The following is an 18,640-nucleotide window of genomic DNA, read 5'->3' on the forward strand; positions in this document are numbered from 1 at the left end:
GTGTGTGTGCATGTATGTGTGAGTGAATGAACCCCCGCTGGGCTTGAACAGCAGCCTGAGCCACCAAAGCGCACACCAGGGCTCAGCGGGAGATGGCGGGCAGGCGTTGCCAGCCATTTGGTCCTGCAAGAGGTTCCAGGGGGCCGTGTGTATTTGTGTATGTCTATGTGTGTGTATGTGTGTGATTGGAGGGGGTGGGGGGCGGGGGGGACTCACACCAGACCTGTTTACCCACCAATTAGCATCAGACAGACCGCCAGAAAGTTCCAGCAGTCAGCAATAGAGTGGTGGTGAGGAAGAGGAGAGAAATGAAAAACAGAAGAAGATAGAAAAGCAAACACACACCGAGTTACACATTTGGCATCTGTTTGGTCTCACTGATCTACTGAACCAACATTTTAAGTACAACCTAATGACAATGTACCGAACAGAGCAGACGCCGGGCCTTCGTTTCTGGGTGAGAGCGGGCCGACCTTGAGGAGGGTTGCTGGTTTTGAGTTTCGGTTCAGTAAGTGGGGTCCGAGGATTCAAATCGCTGGGACGAGGGCCCGAAGGCCTCATTGAGGACCACATTAAAGCTGGGGAGTCGGGCTAAGTTGTGTTGTTCTTTCCCCTGCGCCATTTTGGATCCCCATTGAAACGCAACATGTTTACTTGCAAAATGCTGTCACAAAATGGCTGCTGATGAGCACTGTCAAATTAAAGCATAAAAAAGAGAAAGCAAAGGAGAGATGTCAGTGGAGAGCCAAGCCCTGGAGCAAGCGTTAAGGGCGACGGGGAGAGCAGAGGCTGAATATGTGGGGCTGGAGCTGGATAATTCTCCCTGGACAATAATCTGCCTTCCAGCTAATTGGTGAATGGGCTCTGGGTTGCTGCCTGTGGCAGGAACTCTTGTTTGGGCCTAGGAGGCAATAGACTGAATGTTCAGTTAGCGCATAGCTGGGCCTGTTTGTATATGCCTGGCCTGATGCACTGTAGGACAGCTTGGTAAGTATGGCGAGAGCTGCGTGGGCCAGGGGCCTAAGGTAGGCTGGAATGGCTCTGGGGCTGCGGCCAGGTACAGTGGCTGCTGGGTAAGTGGGAGGTGGCAGAGGCGGTGGCTGGCTGGCTAGCTGGCTGGAGCAGCGAGGAAGAAGAGGGGGCCCAGTCTGCACTGCCTGCCTAAGTGGGCACTATTCAAGCTGTTGCCCATTAGATGTGGGGTGCCAGGGCCTGACCAAGCACGGAGTTTGCAGCACCCCATGGTGCAGCCGGCATCCCACGCCAGAACCACCAAATGCCGCGGTTTATCAGAGAACGAGCACAAATTGGAGTCAGACGGTGGACTTGGAGGAATTGGAGACATCCGCCAACGCCAGACACCACTGACCGCTGTTTGGACTAAAGTAAAAGAGACTATACTCTCTCTGAATAAATACAATATCACCACGATACACACACAGCACACGAACACACACACGCACACAATAATAAGGAAAAGTCTGTGTGCACATGTAAAACAGGGAAAATATTTTACTATACTTTGTCTAAGAAACATCAACATGGCTGATGGAGCTCTTTTCAAACTACTTTTTGGAAGCATTCACTCACCAAAAACAAGGTCAAGAGTGCAAAACAGACACTGTATATAAACTAGACACTAAAAAACAATTCTTCAAATCAGTGCATATTCATATTTCTGCTACACGACGTTCTTATGTTGCAATAGAACAGGTGTGAAATTAACATACAGGTTAACAGATTGTGAACCCAGCCTATAGCACAGACACGCAAACACACAAGCTTTGTTCGCAACAAAGACGAACGGTTGTTGCAAGACATTGATGATCCCTACAAAGAGTCGCTGAGGAGGAAGACGAATAATACTATTTCTATCACAGAGGACCATCTGCACCAATAGCTGTTCTCAGGGTAAATTTCATAAATAAACTTCACAAAATTTTTTAATGAGAATTGTTTTTCATTTAACACTTATAATCAATTACAGATCTGTGTATTATCTGTCATAACACTGCTTGAAGCTAAGACCTAATAAACAGCAAATTAAAAGAAGAATAATCATCATCCCTGAGTTAGATTTTTAAGACACCTTTGAGATGAAACTGATGTATTTAACTTTATACCGTGCCTAGGTTTAAAAAAAATTACACTTCCATTCAAATCAATTATCTATACTGATGCACCCGAAGCTCAAACGACCGTTTGGTGGGACTCGCTGCCGGTAGGATTTAACTGAAATGAACCGATACTGTACTATAAAATTACAACTGTTAACTATTTGCTCGTATCTGAACTGCTCAAAATGGTGACACTCGTGATGAATCATTTTTGTGGAGGAATTCCAGTGGATCCACAGCTATTTATGATAGACTGCATCAATCAGACCACATTAATATTCAACAGTTTGATACGCGGGACTACAAAGATGATTCCTGCTTGTGTGTGTGTGTGTGTGTGTGCGCGCGTGTGCTTGTGGATGTGTGTGGCTGAGAGACAGTGAGACAGAGGCCTTGTGTAGGCCCATCTCCCGGATACTGCCAACAAAGGATGAGCGCACGGCGGAAAATAAAGTGACATATTGAACATTTGATGCCGCGTACAATAAACATCTGAATTGTTTGGTGGAGCAGACCGCGCGCAGTGTCGCACAATTTTCTCTCACATGCACCTCAATGTGTTTTAGCACATTTTTATTAAACCTTCGGGTGATGTAAGTCAATCACTCTGCTCCCACATTCTCCCTGCGACACGCCGTCATGTCGCTGCTCTACTTTATGAAACAAACACATGAAAGACAGAGGCAGCCTGATGCAGCCTCGCCGCTCCTTTACTCCGCGCCCAGCCCATCTTTCTATCTATCTGTCCATTTATCTGTCCACAGCGTTCTCATCTCTGCTCCGATCCTTTTTTCTGCTGTTTCCATCTCTCCCTCCTCCCTCCTCTTTTCCCTCCCACCCTTTTTTTCCTGTAACTAAACTGGCTGTGTCTCTCTCCATCTGCTGGTTCTTCCTTCAGCGGCCCTGCACCTGTTCACACCTCCTCTCCTGTTGGCCACCTCTTCTCTCTTCTCCCCTCTCCCCCCACCCTTTATCTCTCTCTTTCTCTCTCTCTCTCCCTCCCTCTCTCTCTGCTCAGTGCGATGCTGCCAGGCCCGTTCCTGGCTCGGTTAGCCTCTCTGTCATTCAATCCATCTGTCGGCAAGTCAACTTTGTTTACAGCGGGCGGCCCAAGCCTCTTTTCGTCTTCAAGGAGCGCTAAAGCCCCCCCACTGCCACCAAGGTCAGTGGTGAGCCAATCATGCCCGAAAAACAAAAAAACTGCAACTGTTAAATTAGCAAAAAAAATAGAATTTGCCCTCCCCCTCCAACACACAAGTACAGAAGTATGGACAATAACTATGGAAATAGGCACATCTTAAAAGCTGCCTTTCACTCTCTCATGCATGTCAATAAATGCACACATGTACAGGCAGTAACACATGCGCGACCCTCACAGAGACAAACATTTGCACACATTCCCTTGGACAAAGATCCAGCTCTGGATTGAAGCAATTAGCTGCTGATTGGCCTCTGTCATCATCTATCTGCTCACAAAACAGAGCAAGAGAAGTTTAAAACTCCTAATTGGCACAGATGACTGATGGTCTTAACACAGGAAGAGCAAATTGGCAGTGCAGGCATCTGTGATTTTTAAAAATAAACACACAGCATACGTACAATATGCTCCCATACTGACCCAATCCAGAAACCCAGGACTCAACGTGAGTGTCAAATCTGTGCCCTACAGAAATAGTTGAGGGAAGCATATGCGGCAGGGCTGGGGGTCGCATCGATTTCAGCTGAGAAGGTAAATGATTGCCTAAAATTAACTATTTCAATCAAGAAACCAGCTTTAAGTTGCTTCTCATTAGATAAAGTGTATAATACATGTTATGTGAATATATCATCATAAAAGTAGGATTAGGGAAGGAAAAAATAACCAACGGTAACATGTTTCTAAGAGATGTTAAATATCTGATCTGCATGCCATGCACATGCACATTTATGTTAAAGACAAAAGAAAGGAGGAGATGACAGGATGTTTCAGAGGGGAAAAAGCAGCAGTGAGAGAAAAGGTGCACAAACTAAAAGTCTGTACCACATGCAGCGTTCTCTCGTGGTGTGAGCATAATCAACTTGTGTTGGAATTAACTTCACACCTGAGGCTTACCTGATGCCGTTCGAACGCCCCTCACCCATCCCACCCCGATATAAGCTTGGGGGCGACTGGCAGGAAGGAACATGTGCCATCTTTTTCTACTAACCCACTCAAGAAATCTTCAGTGAACTCCTCTATTATGTTCTTACTTCCTCACTTCTTTTCCTTTCCTCTCCTCTCCTCTCCTCTCCTCTCCTCTCCTCTCCTCTCCTCTCCGTTCCTGGGCCATTAGATCAGATGCCTACTGAGAGAAAGGCGGCCATTGAGGTAGAAAACAAAGACAGGCTTTTTTTAAACTCAGTGGGGGGGATTAGGGCTGGAGATGGAACTGTAGGGGGGCTTGTGCCCATCCGGTGCCCGCCTTCATATACAAACAACCGCCAGCCTCACTGCTTTTCTCCTCTGCTCCCCTCGGCCATCCATCCACTTCTCTCTACATGTAAAACTTCCACTGTATCCTCCTAAACCCTCTCCTCACCACAAGTTATGTGGCCTCTTCTCTTTCATTCCCATCTGCATCGAACCTATCCACCCTTCTTTCCATTTGCAGCGTCACTGTCATCTTCATTCTGTTTTCATATCTCCTCACTAACAGACCGCACTTAACAGCACCACTGTTTCAACTTGGTTCACAGAGCGCTTTGTTTGGAATAAGGAGCACATCAATGTGTGTAAATATAGGTTGGGCATTTTGAGCATTTTCACCATGTGCATGCATAGGAACAAAAGCTGCAAGAAGCAATGCAGCCACAGACCTTTTGAAGTATATTCATCTCTTTGGAAACACAAAGGCTCATTTTTTATATTACCTGCGTGCACTGCCTTTCATTTTAGGACTTCTTATGGTAATCATTACACCATAAAAACAAAGTCAACATTTATTCTTATCATTTCAATGCATGATGCAAGAATGCGTGTATATGCCAGCCATAAAAAATGTATATATTTTCTTGAAACTTCCTTTCAGATGCATGCAAACTCAATGTAACTTGTGGAAATGGAGCGGTTTTGATTGTTTCAAATAAAGCATCATTTCCATGACTGATGACAGTGTCTCACATCCAGTGCCAGTGGAGGAGTTTGCAGGAGCACCTTCCTGTCTTCTCTCACACAACTCTCCTCCTTTCCAGCATTCCTCCCTCTGTATCTATCTTCTGAATATCTCAATTCAGCTGCTACCTTGGACCCATCTTATCCTCCTCCCTGCTATGCCTTGCTCCTGTATTTGCGATCATCTCCTGATACAATGTGCCAATGAGGGCAGTGCCCCACTACCTACGAGGCAATGCTTGGCAATGCTGTACCCACAAAGGGCAACAGAGAGAAAGGGGTGCATTGAAGAGTAAAAAAAAAAAAAAAAAAAGAGAACAAAGAGGAGCTATATGAAGGATAAAAATGAAGAGGATGAAAAGATAAAAGGATAGATCAATCAGGTAAAAGAGTGACAGAGGTAAAAGAGAGAAATGAGGGGAAAGGAGGAGCAGGGGGAGGTTCTGTCATGTTGGATGAAAGCTGTGCCTACTGGGCAGTGGGAACAGTGTAGAGTCACTGATGGTGCCACCCACACAGCAGGGGGGGTGTGTGAAGGCACAAAGTTGACCAGATGACACGCATGCACGCATGCATGCACACACGATTCATTCAGGATGCACAGCATCCATACACACACTGCATTCACAGTGCAGGAACAAGCAGCGCAGTCCTCTAAAATGCTAAACTGCTCACGACACTCTTTTAGCAAAACTCCAGGCGTTTCTGAGCATTTTCAGTGTATTTCAAGGTATTCCAAAAACCAGCAGGTATATACATAGTGTGAAGAGGCGGCTTTATGTATGAGAGGCAAGACAAGATGAGCATAGAATGAGGTAAAGGGTGGATGGTGGATGGATGGCAGAGGGCTGGTGCTCTCGCTTTCCATCTCTGTCCTCCAGCAGTAGTATGTGTATGTAGGCCAGTGTCCCAGGGCGCACTTGGCTAGGGTGACAACAGTTGTAGCCGACAGATTTGCCTCCATCTTGCCTGAGGTCTCCCAGTCAGCGATCTGTCTATCCCTCTCTATTCCCAGCCCCGCAGGATGGACAGATTACAGCTCTGCCTAATAATCCTGGTACTTATGGAGTGTGACTTTCCACTGCTGAATTCATAGCATCTACATTTTAACCTTTCAGATATGTCTGATGCAAATAAGTTAATGAAATTACAGAGGCTCAAAGTATCATTTATCCTCTGGAAGAAACTGATGGATGATGGATGGATGGATGGATGGATGGATGGATGGAGGCTGTATACTTTACTGACCTGATCTGATCAGGAATAGTGAGAGAGAGATATGCGGAGCCATTCATCCTTATACTCATCTTGAAATGGATTTAAACCTACATATGTCGTCTCTGCTTTAATAATCTAGTGATGTCAAATGTAATCCTGGTACTCAAACTGACATAACGAAAATGTGACAATCTTGAATTGAGGTCTGTTTTCAGAGATCGTGGACTACTTGGTAGAAGTGCCGATGTCACATACAGTCTTACTGCTGAAGGTCAACTTGAGAATCTATGCAGCAAAGTCTCAACACTGACAACTATCTTAAATCTAGAATTACAGCAGTTTACAGATGTTTTATGCTTTGTGAAGTTGCCATCACAGTAGACACACTAAGATCAGGTGAAAGTGATGGTTAAAGATAAGAAACAAAAGCACACGGGTGGAAACAACTGCAGCACAAAACCCCTTTCATAATGCTTCATTTTTAAAGGTTTAGTGCTGATTTTACTAAGCTGTTTTAAAATGGTTTCCATTTCCATCCATTGGTACCCATCTTGACAAAAATTAACATTCTGTTTTAATTACTGTCACATCAACTAAATTAACACGGATAAATGCACAATTAAAGAACAGAGAAAGAAATCTGCAGCAGAGAGTGAGACAGAAAGACAAGAGGAGATAAAGAGTCAAAGAAACTGAAAGAAAGATAAAAGACCAAGCAGGTCTCAACAGATTGAGCGAGAGAGACAGCGAGAGTGCAAGAGAGAGAGGTGAGAAGGCAGGATGGCAGAGAGGGCACTCCGACAGCGAGGAGAGAAGAACGCGGCAAGGTCTCGACACCGAGCCAACGGGCCCACCACTGTCAACATCATGGCACTCTGTGGTGTGTGTGCTCGCTCTCACACACACACACACACACACACACACACACACACACACACACACACACACACACACACACACACACACACACACACACACGGCTGGCCAACGGCCCTCCCAGCTGCCCTATCCGTAACTGTCTGATTAGTTGTGCTAAGCAGCCCCTCCCCTGCCAACCATGGTGCCATCTGCTACCCAACAACATGGCTGCCGACCAGACAAGCACACGCACACACACAAACACACACGCAAACACACAAAAACACACAGCAAGCCTCATACCTGGCACTGCCCCGCTGCTGTCACACAGAGACACACACATCAAACTTCACAGACACAGGTGTAGCCCAAAGGTATCAACGCTAACATTCGCACAAAGGCATGCACACAGACTCGTCTAATTGCATGCGCACAAACGAGTCAACACACATCACAAAACGAGGATATTTGATGTGCTCGTACGCACACAAAAAGTCATGCACGCAGTTGCGGTAGAGGTTGTGTGCGTGCGTGTGTGTGTGATGACAGTGGTTAGGCACTGTTAATGCCAGGTAGAAAGAAAGATGCTGTGCTCAAGTGTGTGTGCGCTCGCTGGCAGCGCTTGAAGGTTCATTATGGCCCCCACCTCTCCTGAGCGGCTGCAGCCCGCGTGGCGCCCCGGCCCTTTTATTCCGGGCCGTGATTGGACAAGGGCCTCCCGCCGAGTTGGTTTGCAGCAGTTTTGTCGCGCCCAGATTTCGCTCCCTGCTCAAAGCGAGCCTCTGGCGGGACGCGGCATCTGCTGCCTCACCTTCCTCATTTACACTTCTCCGCCCTCGCACACACACACACACAGTTCTGTTCACCGCCTTTCCAGACCTTGCTATCACGATCTACAACTGAGGGGAGACAAAAAAAGAGAAAGAACTAGGTAGACGTACAGAGAGCGAGCATCAGCGTGACATGTTTAATAGAGTTTGGGGAACTCTGTGTATAAGAGTCACAGCGGTTGGTCTGGAGCTTTTTATCTCTGCCTCTCAGCATCCGTCTTGTGATTTCAGGGTCACAGAAAGGAGAATGTGGCCTTAAAACACAGGACGCTATCTGTCACCCCTTCAAGCTCTGTCTACCTGCTTGCCTGTTCGTACATTATCTCTTATCTCATCAACATTTTCTATATAAGTGCTGGTCTCATTTCGTACTGTCCTGGTCGTACCTCCGATACCTCGTCTCTTCTCTCTTAACTAGACCTGGGAGACACAGTGTTTAAGAGGGCCCCAAACAATAATACAGTGAAGACTGAGTGAGTAAAGAAAAGGATTCCAATGCACAACTTTAACACTATCTGAACAGCTCTAATACAATGAAACAGTATCTAGTATAATAAGCCTGTCCACCCTGCTCGAACTGTTTGTTCAAATAACATGTAATACGTTACTGCCACTCACTTCGGTCCAGTGGCTGTAGGATAAGCAATATAGATCCCAGGGCATTCCCAGGACAGGGGAGACATATACATTAATCTCTCAAACATGTTCTACCCTGGTGTCTCCTCTCAGTGGGACATGCCCTAAATACCTCCACAGGAAGGCGTCTTGACCACATGCCTATACTGCCTCAACTGGTTTCTCTCACTCTGAAGGACCAGTGATGTCCACACTACACTTCAGACTACCTCAGCGATCTGCACTAAAGAGATGTGCAGACTCCTCGATCCTATTTAGGCTCAAGTTGTGGGACATTTTTTTCTCCCAGACGTGGAAAATGAAGACTTTGCTGAGACGATCCTCAGCCAGACATCCACAGTTGTCCCTCACTGCAAGTTTCGACATTCTGGCTTTGTCCGGCAGCCTCCCCGCCTCCTGATCCAAGTCCCAACCAGGAGGATTTTAGCTGAAAGCTCTGTCCCTTTCTTCAACTGTGTGTTTAAGACATACAGCCACAGATCAGATTATATGAACAGTCACGTTCAGACGCTTCCTGGCTGAGGAATGCACTGTCACAAGTTCTAGGTGAGAAAGTGACAGCAAGAAAAGTTATTCATTGAAGTACTTTAAGCTCCCTGTCCAACTACAGCCCTGAGCAAGCACCCTCATAAACATGGATGCTTGATTTCATGGGGATAACAAAACTGGTGGAAGATTTGGGGCCTCGCACACATTCCACTGGTCCAAACCACAAAGCAGGCACACAGGTCTCAACTAACCATGGATACACTAGCACATGCAAACACACATATCTACCCATGGATGCCTATCTGGCACGTGACAGAAGTTATGCTGGGCAGTTTTCACAGTGGCCTTTGGGATCTGTGATCACAACACAGAGGGAGAGGAGGCCGGATGGAGACAAGGATAGAAGAAAAGAAAGAAAGTGAAGAAAGACAGGAGCAAACAAACAAAACAAACTTAGTAAAGCCCTCTGCTGGGCTGGGGCCGGGACTGGAGTGTGTGTGTGTGTATGTGAGGCGATGTGAACAGAGTGGCGGGGATTAGGACAGATCCTGGGCTGTCCAACTCACAGCTGGCTGATGATCCAATCCTGGAGCGCAGCGCAGCGCACCAGCCGCCATGGGACCCCCGGACGCGTGCATGCATCTGTGTGTGTGAGTGTGTCTGTTTGTGTCTGTGTGTACAGGCATGCAGATTCGACTGATGTGCGTATCAGTGTGCACATTTGCAGGCATGCAGTTGTACAAACAAATACGTGTCTGCGCGTGTGTGCGTGCATACGTGTGTGTTTATCAGAAAGGAAGGTAGGGCTATCAGAAATCAAACAGAGGCTGTCTGTGCTTCATGTCCCCTGTTTGAAGGCGGGCTGTGATCATTTGGGCCATGAGAGGAGGACAGAATGAAAGAGGGGAGCGAGCAAGTTGCAGAGAGAGAATCAAAGAGCTGCCTTCCAAGGCTGGTCATACAAATGCCTTCCAGCCTCGCTACTGTGAATCTCATACTCTTACTCTCTAAGAACACACACAAACACAGTTGCACAAACCAGCCCGATGGAGCTACAAAGACACATGCATGGCTCTGTAGTGAACAACAAGAGAGGGCAAACAGAGGCAGGACCACGAATGAACTACATGTAGCTCTGCATAACCCCAGAAGGCCCACAGATAGACAGAGAGAGAGAGAGGACAGAGGTAGAGAGGGGGAGGACAGGAAGACGCTTGCATGCGGTTCATTTGTTTCGTTTGGAACAGCATGAGGAAAAAAGCAACAGAGAACATGACAAGTGAGGGGAAAAAAGGAGAAAAGAAAAAAGGAAAAAATAAAAACGCAGTGATGGCCTGAGGACGGGCAAAGGCTGTGACCAAATCTCAGCAGGTGTGTGCTTGAAATGTGGATGCGTGTGGGTGTGTGCATCTGTGTCTGATGCTTGCTTTCAACGCTGCTCCAAAAACTGCTCCCTGTCTGTTAGATAACCTCCTTCATCTGCACATACCTCAAAAACACTGTTTAACGGCATCTTTAAAGACTCTGATGTTATATCAATAGACAGAGATCAACGGATGCAGATTAACTGTGAGCGACGAGAATAGAAACCAAAATATAGACCTTTCGGTCCAGAGTTTCTGTTTGGGGATTCACAACTCTAAGCGACAGAGTATGTCATGATGAGCACAGTATAAAAAGTGGCATAATGATGGCCTGCATTAGCCTGTATTTTATGTATCTTAAGTTGGAGCACTATTTGAAGTTCTCTCTCCGTAATCGCTCATACAGTACAAACGTCTCAAAGTGTGCAAAGTTAGCCCCATATTGAAACGATTATTGTGTCTCGCTCCTCTCTATGACAGCAGGCCTTTGAGTTTGGCTGTTGGGCAACCATAGACACAACAGCTATGAACACTTGTGCCTTAAAATGTGGTCAGACAACACTTCGTACAAACTGGTTCATTTTGAGCATGAAGACTGGCAGCCTGACCAGCTAAACCAGCCTTCATCCTAAAACTAAATACAAACAGTCAGTCAACACAATGCTGGGGTCTAACGGATGATTTTGTTTTCCCTGTCCTGATAATTAATAACAGTGGACAAACGTCATTAGATTCCTTATTGTGCAGTGACTTTTATACTTCCACATGCAAATATTTTCATTTATACTTTAGCAGTCCACGTCTACACAAAATAAAACTCTTGTAAAAGCCCTGATCATTTTCTATGATGATCTTAAATAGCACCCAGCACGCAAACAAGCATCATGCACAGAATAAGGTAAATACAATAACAGAGCACAGAAGTGACATTACTGAAATTTAACAGACTCTCAAATGTGATAATTCGGCACAACATTTGAAAGAACAGTTTCAGATACTTGGCAACACATAAAAAAAATTGTATCATGGATTCGTATCACTAAACACAACCCAAGCTTTCCACAAAATTAGCTCCTTAAAAAAATATTTTATTAATCTTCCATCCTGTGACAATATTTTGGGCTCTCACACAGACACAGACATGCAGATCTTTATAAGCTGTTGCTGTACTGTACATGCTATTTAATTTCATTAACACCTTTTTTTATTTATCACTGTGGGGACGTATACTTTTTAATGTCTGTTACACTCGTGTCCTGCGTTTTCTGTAAATTACTTGATGACAACACTGTTTTTTAAAAGCTCTAGCTGTGAAAGTGACCTTAAATGTAATTTTGTGACAGTGAATGCGAGCATGCCTCTCATGCACTATTGAAGGAAAAGAAATACCCATATTAAATCAGTATCAGAAGTGGCTTCCACTGCTAATGAGCAAAATTGAATTTGAATTGCTACATGCTCAGCCAAGTCAACAGCTGTCAAACATCTAGTATGCATCTGCGGAGAGATAAAACTATAAACTCTCTCATGCACATACACCCGCACACATGGCAGTAAAATGGTTTAGTCCAGTAGCTCCTCTAGTACAGGTCAAAGTCATCATGTTGCCATATTAATATGCATGTCATTCTCCACAGCTGGCTGTAAGATACACATGCACACATGTGCACGCACACGCACACGCACACGCACACACACACACACACACACACACACACACACACACCTTGCCTCATCCCTTAAACACACGACAGCCCGCCATGCGGCCAGTGTGTTAGTGCTGGCCAGCTGACAGACAAACACACTTAAACACAGATCAAGCCAGGAGCTGCAGTGGACAGTCACACATACCACCTAGCTGACAGACACATAAACACATATACACACACATACACACACGTAGATTACACAAACTTGCATCCCGCAGCCTCCAGCACCACAGGGCACAACCGCCACATCTGTGCCCATCACAGACACCTCGGCTGTGGGCAGCAGGGGTGAGAGAGTGCCCTGGGCGGCTGGCATGGGCTGGCATGGCCCTGGCACTGACTGGTGTGGAGAGGAACAGCAGCCAGCGGATGACGGGAGGGACAGAGGGAAGGAAAGGAGCAGGAAGGAATGCAGGAGGACAGGAGAGAGAAAAGAATAATGGGAAAGAGAAGGTGGTGAAAGAGAGGATGATGAGAGCAAAGGGAGAAGGAATTATTCAAAGTATAGAGAATGGCAAGGACAGCTAAGAGCTTGACCTTAGAGCTGCAGGTATAAAATATAGATAGGTGAATGTATGAATGGGATGAATGGATAAAAGAGTAACAGAGGAAGTGATACAGGGACCCAGGGGGAAAAAAGGGATAGAAAGATGCAGAAATAGATAAAGAGAGAGAGATGACAGAAGAAGGAGGTAAGAGGGAGGGAGCCGGTAGCGCCTGTCGTGAGAACGGGTGCAGGGCACTGGCAGGTGGCACCGAGGCCAGGCTGTCCAGTGACCATCAGCCGCACTTTTCTGTGTGTGTGTGTGTGTGTGTGTGTGTGTGTGTGCGCGCCAGGGACAGAAGAAAGGCTCAGGCGCCATTTTGGCTCTGCTGGAGCTGTTGCTGGGCTCGGCACTGGCCTGGTGGCACAGAGTGGGCAGTGTGTTTGTGTGTGTGTGTTGCATTATGTTGTGGCATGCTTAACAGGATTAGAGGTGACCTGGTGAGGTCCAGTTGGTACCGGGACCATGGCACAGCGGCGCGCGTGTGTGTTTATGTGTGTGTGGTTTGTATAATAGGATTAGCTGTTACCTGGTGCGGTACAGTTGGTGTGCTGGTCTGAACTGGACTGGACTGGGCTGAGCTGGGCAGGAGCTGGGCAGAGGGGAGCGCTGTGTTTATGTGTGTGTGTGTGTGTGTGAGTGTGGTGGCATGTATAATAGGATTAGGTACTACCTGGTGAGGTGCAGTTGGCGCTGGGCATTTGCCAGCTGTTCTGCTAGGCTCAGGGCTTCGGCCTGCCATTGGCTCCCATCCTTTTGGACCGCCTCCAGATGCTGCCGACAGCCAACCAGCTCTGAGCTCAGCCTTTCCACTTCCTGTCCCGCAGAGATGGAAGGAGAGAGGGAAGAGGAGGTGAGGAAATCTCTCACAACAACCCACCTTATGCCCTCAGACAAACAAAACAACCTCATGTAAAGGTTGAGTGGGACAAGGAAATGATGTGAAGATCTAAAGTTCAAATACTGGTAATATAACATTTTGAAATATGAGGGCAATTCATATTTCCGATGCGGCATTCTATTTAAAAATGCCCCCGTCATTTAAAAGTGTAATCAGGACTTTCTCTCTATTGCACTGCATATCTTGTCATTAATTCCATCAAGACAGTCTGGATAACTGAGGCGTGTACAGATGATTTGGGATCAATTTGGAAGTTAAGTAAGTATAGCTTCCATGAAAAATGATGACCTGATTACTCAATTATCGATCGCTGGCTGGCTGAAGTAATAAATCTAAATGAATCAGACGTACCTGTGCAGCCTTTTCTATCTGCCTGCTGCTTTTGGTGTTGAACTCGCGGAGCTCTCTCTCTGCCTCCTCTTTCTTCAGCTGGGCCTGGCTGAGCTGATATCGCAGATCCACACACACCTAGATGACAAGGGACGAGATGACAAGGATGGATTAAAAGCAGCCAGTGCTTTGATTAACAAATATTACTTCCTCTCTGTTTCATCATCATTTGCCCATTTTTGATTTTCTTCTTATCATCTAACCCTTTTCCTATTTTGGAAGGTCTTTGATTTGAATCATCAGACCCTGCCAATTAATGAATCTTTTAAAGGCTAAAGTCCTCTGACTTTTTAACACAGCTTATCATAATACTGATCTATTTAGCTTAAAGCCTCTTCCTAAAAACACCCTGTGAGTAAATAAAATCACTTTCTTCTTTTTCTGTTTTCTGGTATGTTTGTTACTGTATTCTTCATGTTTATCTCTTCATCATAATTTATTACAAATAATATCAATAAGGATAAAAAACACTTGTAATGATGTAAAAAGGTGACTGAATTGAAAAATTGTTCTCTCATTTCTGGTATGGATGCGTTGTTCAAGACACTTCAGCAGGGTGAACGTTTGCTGACATGCAGCACTTCAACCAGAGTCATTCGGTTTAAGCAAAAGCAAAAACCTTGAAGTCTACGAGGCAATTATGCCACTGCTTTGCTCCCTTTTTCTTGAATATATGCCCCGAATAAGCATCTTCACATGAAGCTTTGTTATTTACCTTACCTTAAACTTTCTTATGCACTCATGTTGAATTTACCCTTCCACCAGCCAAAAATAAAAACTGAAATAGATAAACCTTTGCTGCCCTCCGGTGGATTTGCAAAAGCACTGCAAGAAGACAGTACAATCTGCATCTGAGTATCAGAAGCATTCTTTACCTCTTTTCCTTCAAAGCTAGAGCCATCTTTTTAGGTGCTGGTCTAACAACAAAGGTGCCTTTTAATCTAAAATGTAATTTCCCCTTCGGGGGACTAATAAAGGCATTCTGATGGCAACACTGGAGGCATCACCTCCTGAAGCTGAAACAGCCTGAACATTTGTCCTGAATCATGTTGATCCGATCCGCTCTGAGCAAACTGAGCGACATAAGCACCGCTGTAAGTGACAATACATACATGCCGACTGGGGATTTTCTTGCACAACCAACACAATGTACCTTGGTATTGTCTTGTTCCTGACTGGCAAGTTTGCGAAGATTATCTTCCAGCTGATTGGTCAGTGAGCTCTTGTCTCTGTGAACTCTCTCTAGCTGCCCTTCCAACTCTGCCACACGCTGGGAGAGGCTGGACACCTGGCACAAACAAACACACATATTATATTTTGTTATCTTTACCATGCAATTAAACAGCAAAGTTGTTGTTGCTGTTTAAAAAAAGCAAGTTATGGATTTTTTCCTGGTCGTGGTTAAACATCATACAAGTATGAGGACTTATTTTCAATTTGTGTATTCAAGCATAGCTCAGTATTTCAAAGCAACCGGGACTGTGGACTGGAACTACATGTATATACAATACACAAAGTGAATAAGGACAATAAAAAGAGTTAACTGTATGTGCCAGCTCCTCTTTCTGCTTGCGGGCCTCAGCTCGGCCCTCCTCTCTGGCCTCAGCCAGTCTCTGCTGTAAGGCCTGTGCTTCTCGCTCTAGCTGTTCCCGATGTCGAGCCAGCTCCCTGGATAACTGCTCACACTGCACCTCCACCTGCATGCATACAAACAGATAAAGAAGGTTTGTCAGAGGTAACCAGCCACAGTCGAATGCTGAAACACAACCTTACTAGACTGAGGAGGAATCTCCAAGCTCAGTCAAAGAGCTTGACATATCAAAAATGCGGTTTGATACAAGACAGCTGGAAAGGTGTGTCTATGTGTTTCTCTGACCCTAGCTTTGTACAGATTTGCTTCTTCTGCCATCTCCACAGCCTGTTTGACCTGGAGACAGGCTGACCACTCCCTTTGTTGGGCCTCCTGCTGACTAGCCCGCACAGCACGCAAAGCCACCAGTAATTCATCACGCTCCCTAAAAGACAAGAAAATGCAGGACCAGCATAAATAACACCATTACTTCTGTATCTCTCTGAATATGTTGTTTCATTTTTTTGCAAAGCAATAATGAGCAATCAGAAAATCTCAACATACATAATGTACATCAATGCATAATCATACACTTGAACCTTTAAATAGCAGAGTAAGAAGCACTGATACACTGTGAGTAACTTGTGAATGATTCACAGAATGTATTTGTGTGTGTGTGTGTGTGTGTGTGTGTGTTTCCACTGACTTTGTGAGTCTGTCAATAGCCTGGACATGAAGATTTGTGTGAGTCCCAGCCAATACAGCCTCATGCTGTGCACACTTCAGACACAATCCCGCCACACGGGGAGCTCCATCAGCCCTCAGTGCATCTGCAGCCTGTTTCTCCCTGTGTCTCAGCCGAACCTTCACCTCCTCACACTCCTTCTGACTGACTGACAGATCCTTCCTGAAGATAGAAGCAAAATGTGAGATGTGGAGAAACAGACAGAGAAAGAGAAAAAGGGCAGGGAAGGAGATGAGTGTTGCTCTGTACGCTGACCTGAGGGAGATGACCTGAGCCTCCAAGCTTTCAGTCTGGGCCTGGTAGATCACTTTCAATTGATCCTGATGAACACATGCAAAGGAGTGCATACAACAAGTTGGAAATGCGATTTGGAACCACATATATTGTTTTAAAGTAACATATAAGTAAGACAAAATCATTTGATATTTTCAGATGTCCCCAGAGATATTAACTCAACTTTTCTTGTTCAGAAAACAAAGCACAAAAATCTATGATACCGCAGAAATGCTATGGCTGTCGAGAACCACGTGGGTTAGAGATGGAGAAGAAGAACTGAACAGTGACTGGAGGAGAGAACAGATCCATCATCCTTACCAGCTCATTTTTCCATGTGCTGCGTTCCACCTTCTGCAGCATGATGTGGCTGGTATCAGAGCCTATGTGGCTGTTGGCTGCCATACTCTCATTGACCTGAGGAATACATTAGGACAGCTGATGAGCACTTGAATCTGTTAACACTTCTACTGTCTATGTGTGGTTTACATTTCCTCAAATTTAACTGCTTTATGACTGCAGAGTAATGTTATAGACAGTGGGAGCCTTAGTGTCTGTAGCCAAGTACAATCATTATTATGTCATTCTTTATTTGGCATATTATGATGTACTGTATGTTTCCTACCATGGAGTTTTGTAACGTGTAGTCTTTCAGAGAATCACCCTCAGCTCTGGATTTAAGGGATGAATGCAACTTCTCATTCTCCACCACCACCACTCTGATCCGCTGCTTCATCCCCTCCAGCTCTTCCTGAAGTCACACACATAGAGGAAAGAAAAGTATCCAAATCAGCACAAATGTAAAGAGGATTGCAGATATAACACACACACACACACACACACACACACACACACACACACACACACACACACACACACACACACACACTCTTGCCGGTGTACACACCTTGCAGAATTTGACCTCAGCTTCCAGGTGTTTGATGTACTCTGACTGGTTGTGAATCATTGGGACCAAATCCTGAAAAGCAGGCAAACTGGACCTTCCCTCCTGCTGTACTCTCTAACAGAGGAGAGAAGAGTGACAATCAAAAAAGAGGAAACACACAGCAGAATGACAAGCAAAATACTGATGTGATGGAAAAGCCATTGACATCATGGATTTGCCACGTTTATCTCTGGAGAATGTATCCTATCCTCACATCTTCCACGGGTCTAGTGCATTTAAATATTAAGCCATGCAAAGCTGCATACTCTACCTTGGATGGAGACTGTTTCTTTGAAGGAGAGAGAGCAGAGGGAATTTCTCTGCACTGCTTCAGTAGAAGGCTCTTCAGCTGGTTAACTACAATGCCAAAAGACACAGAAACAAGCATGCGGCACAGTTTTATTATAACTTTGTGTATTGTCTGCCAACAACATTATGAGCAGGATAATCTCCAGGTGGTGCACAACAATGTCTTTGTCAGGCAGCCATCTCCCAACTAATCAAACTGAGTCACCTGCTTCGCTCTGTGTCTTTTGGCTCCATGCAGCCTTGTCCTCTTCAGCCATGGCGGTGAAAAGGCTGCCATCTCTGCCTCTGAGCTCCTCCACCTCTTCTCCATCAGGGTTAGGCTGCTCCAGAGTACTGCCCAGCTGCTGTATGCTCTGGTTGGCCCGCTCTGAATCCAACATACACACACAGACACCAGTCTCAGTCTAATTTTCCGTGCCCCACGACTGCTTAGTCGCTTCCTGCGAACTTGCAGAGCTCATTTCATAAATCCTCAACTTATAATTTATAAGAGAGGACCACAAAGGTGGTGCAGGGGCAACACTGAATTGGTGGAGACATCCATATTCACATCTAAATTAACCTTGTATTTCATTCTAGTGTTGTGTAATCTGACATTATCTTAATGCAA

At 45.5% G+C, this 18,640-nt stretch overlaps 1 protein-coding gene across 1 annotated transcript in view; it reads right to left on the reverse strand.

Moving 5' to 3' along the window:
- The window catches only part of sdccag8 (SHH signaling and ciliogenesis regulator sdccag8), a 45,238-nt gene that overhangs the window by 25,638 nt on the left and 960 nt on the right, over positions 1-18,640 (reverse strand). Inside the window, exons 2-13 of the mRNA XM_076743235.1 lie at positions 18,236-18,397; positions 17,993-18,078; positions 17,683-17,796; positions 17,401-17,526; positions 17,097-17,192; positions 16,758-16,822; positions 16,464-16,664; positions 16,064-16,202; positions 15,732-15,884; positions 15,341-15,475; positions 14,149-14,265; positions 13,570-13,712 (exon numbers count right to left, since the gene is read on the reverse strand). Of these exons, the coding sequence (XP_076599350.1) occupies positions 13,570-13,712; positions 14,149-14,265; positions 15,341-15,475; positions 15,732-15,884; positions 16,064-16,202; positions 16,464-16,664; positions 16,758-16,822; positions 17,097-17,192; positions 17,401-17,526; positions 17,683-17,796; positions 17,993-18,078; positions 18,236-18,397 (1,537 nt within the window). The remainder of the gene's footprint in view (positions 1-13,569; positions 13,713-14,148; positions 14,266-15,340; positions 15,476-15,731; positions 15,885-16,063; positions 16,203-16,463; positions 16,665-16,757; positions 16,823-17,096; positions 17,193-17,400; positions 17,527-17,682; positions 17,797-17,992; positions 18,079-18,235; positions 18,398-18,640) is intronic.

Source organism: Chaetodon auriga, chromosome 11, assembly GCF_051107435.1.
Source record: "Chaetodon auriga isolate fChaAug3 chromosome 11, fChaAug3.hap1, whole genome shotgun sequence".
NCBI lineage: Eukaryota > Metazoa > Chordata > Actinopteri > Chaetodontiformes > Chaetodontidae > Chaetodon > Chaetodon auriga.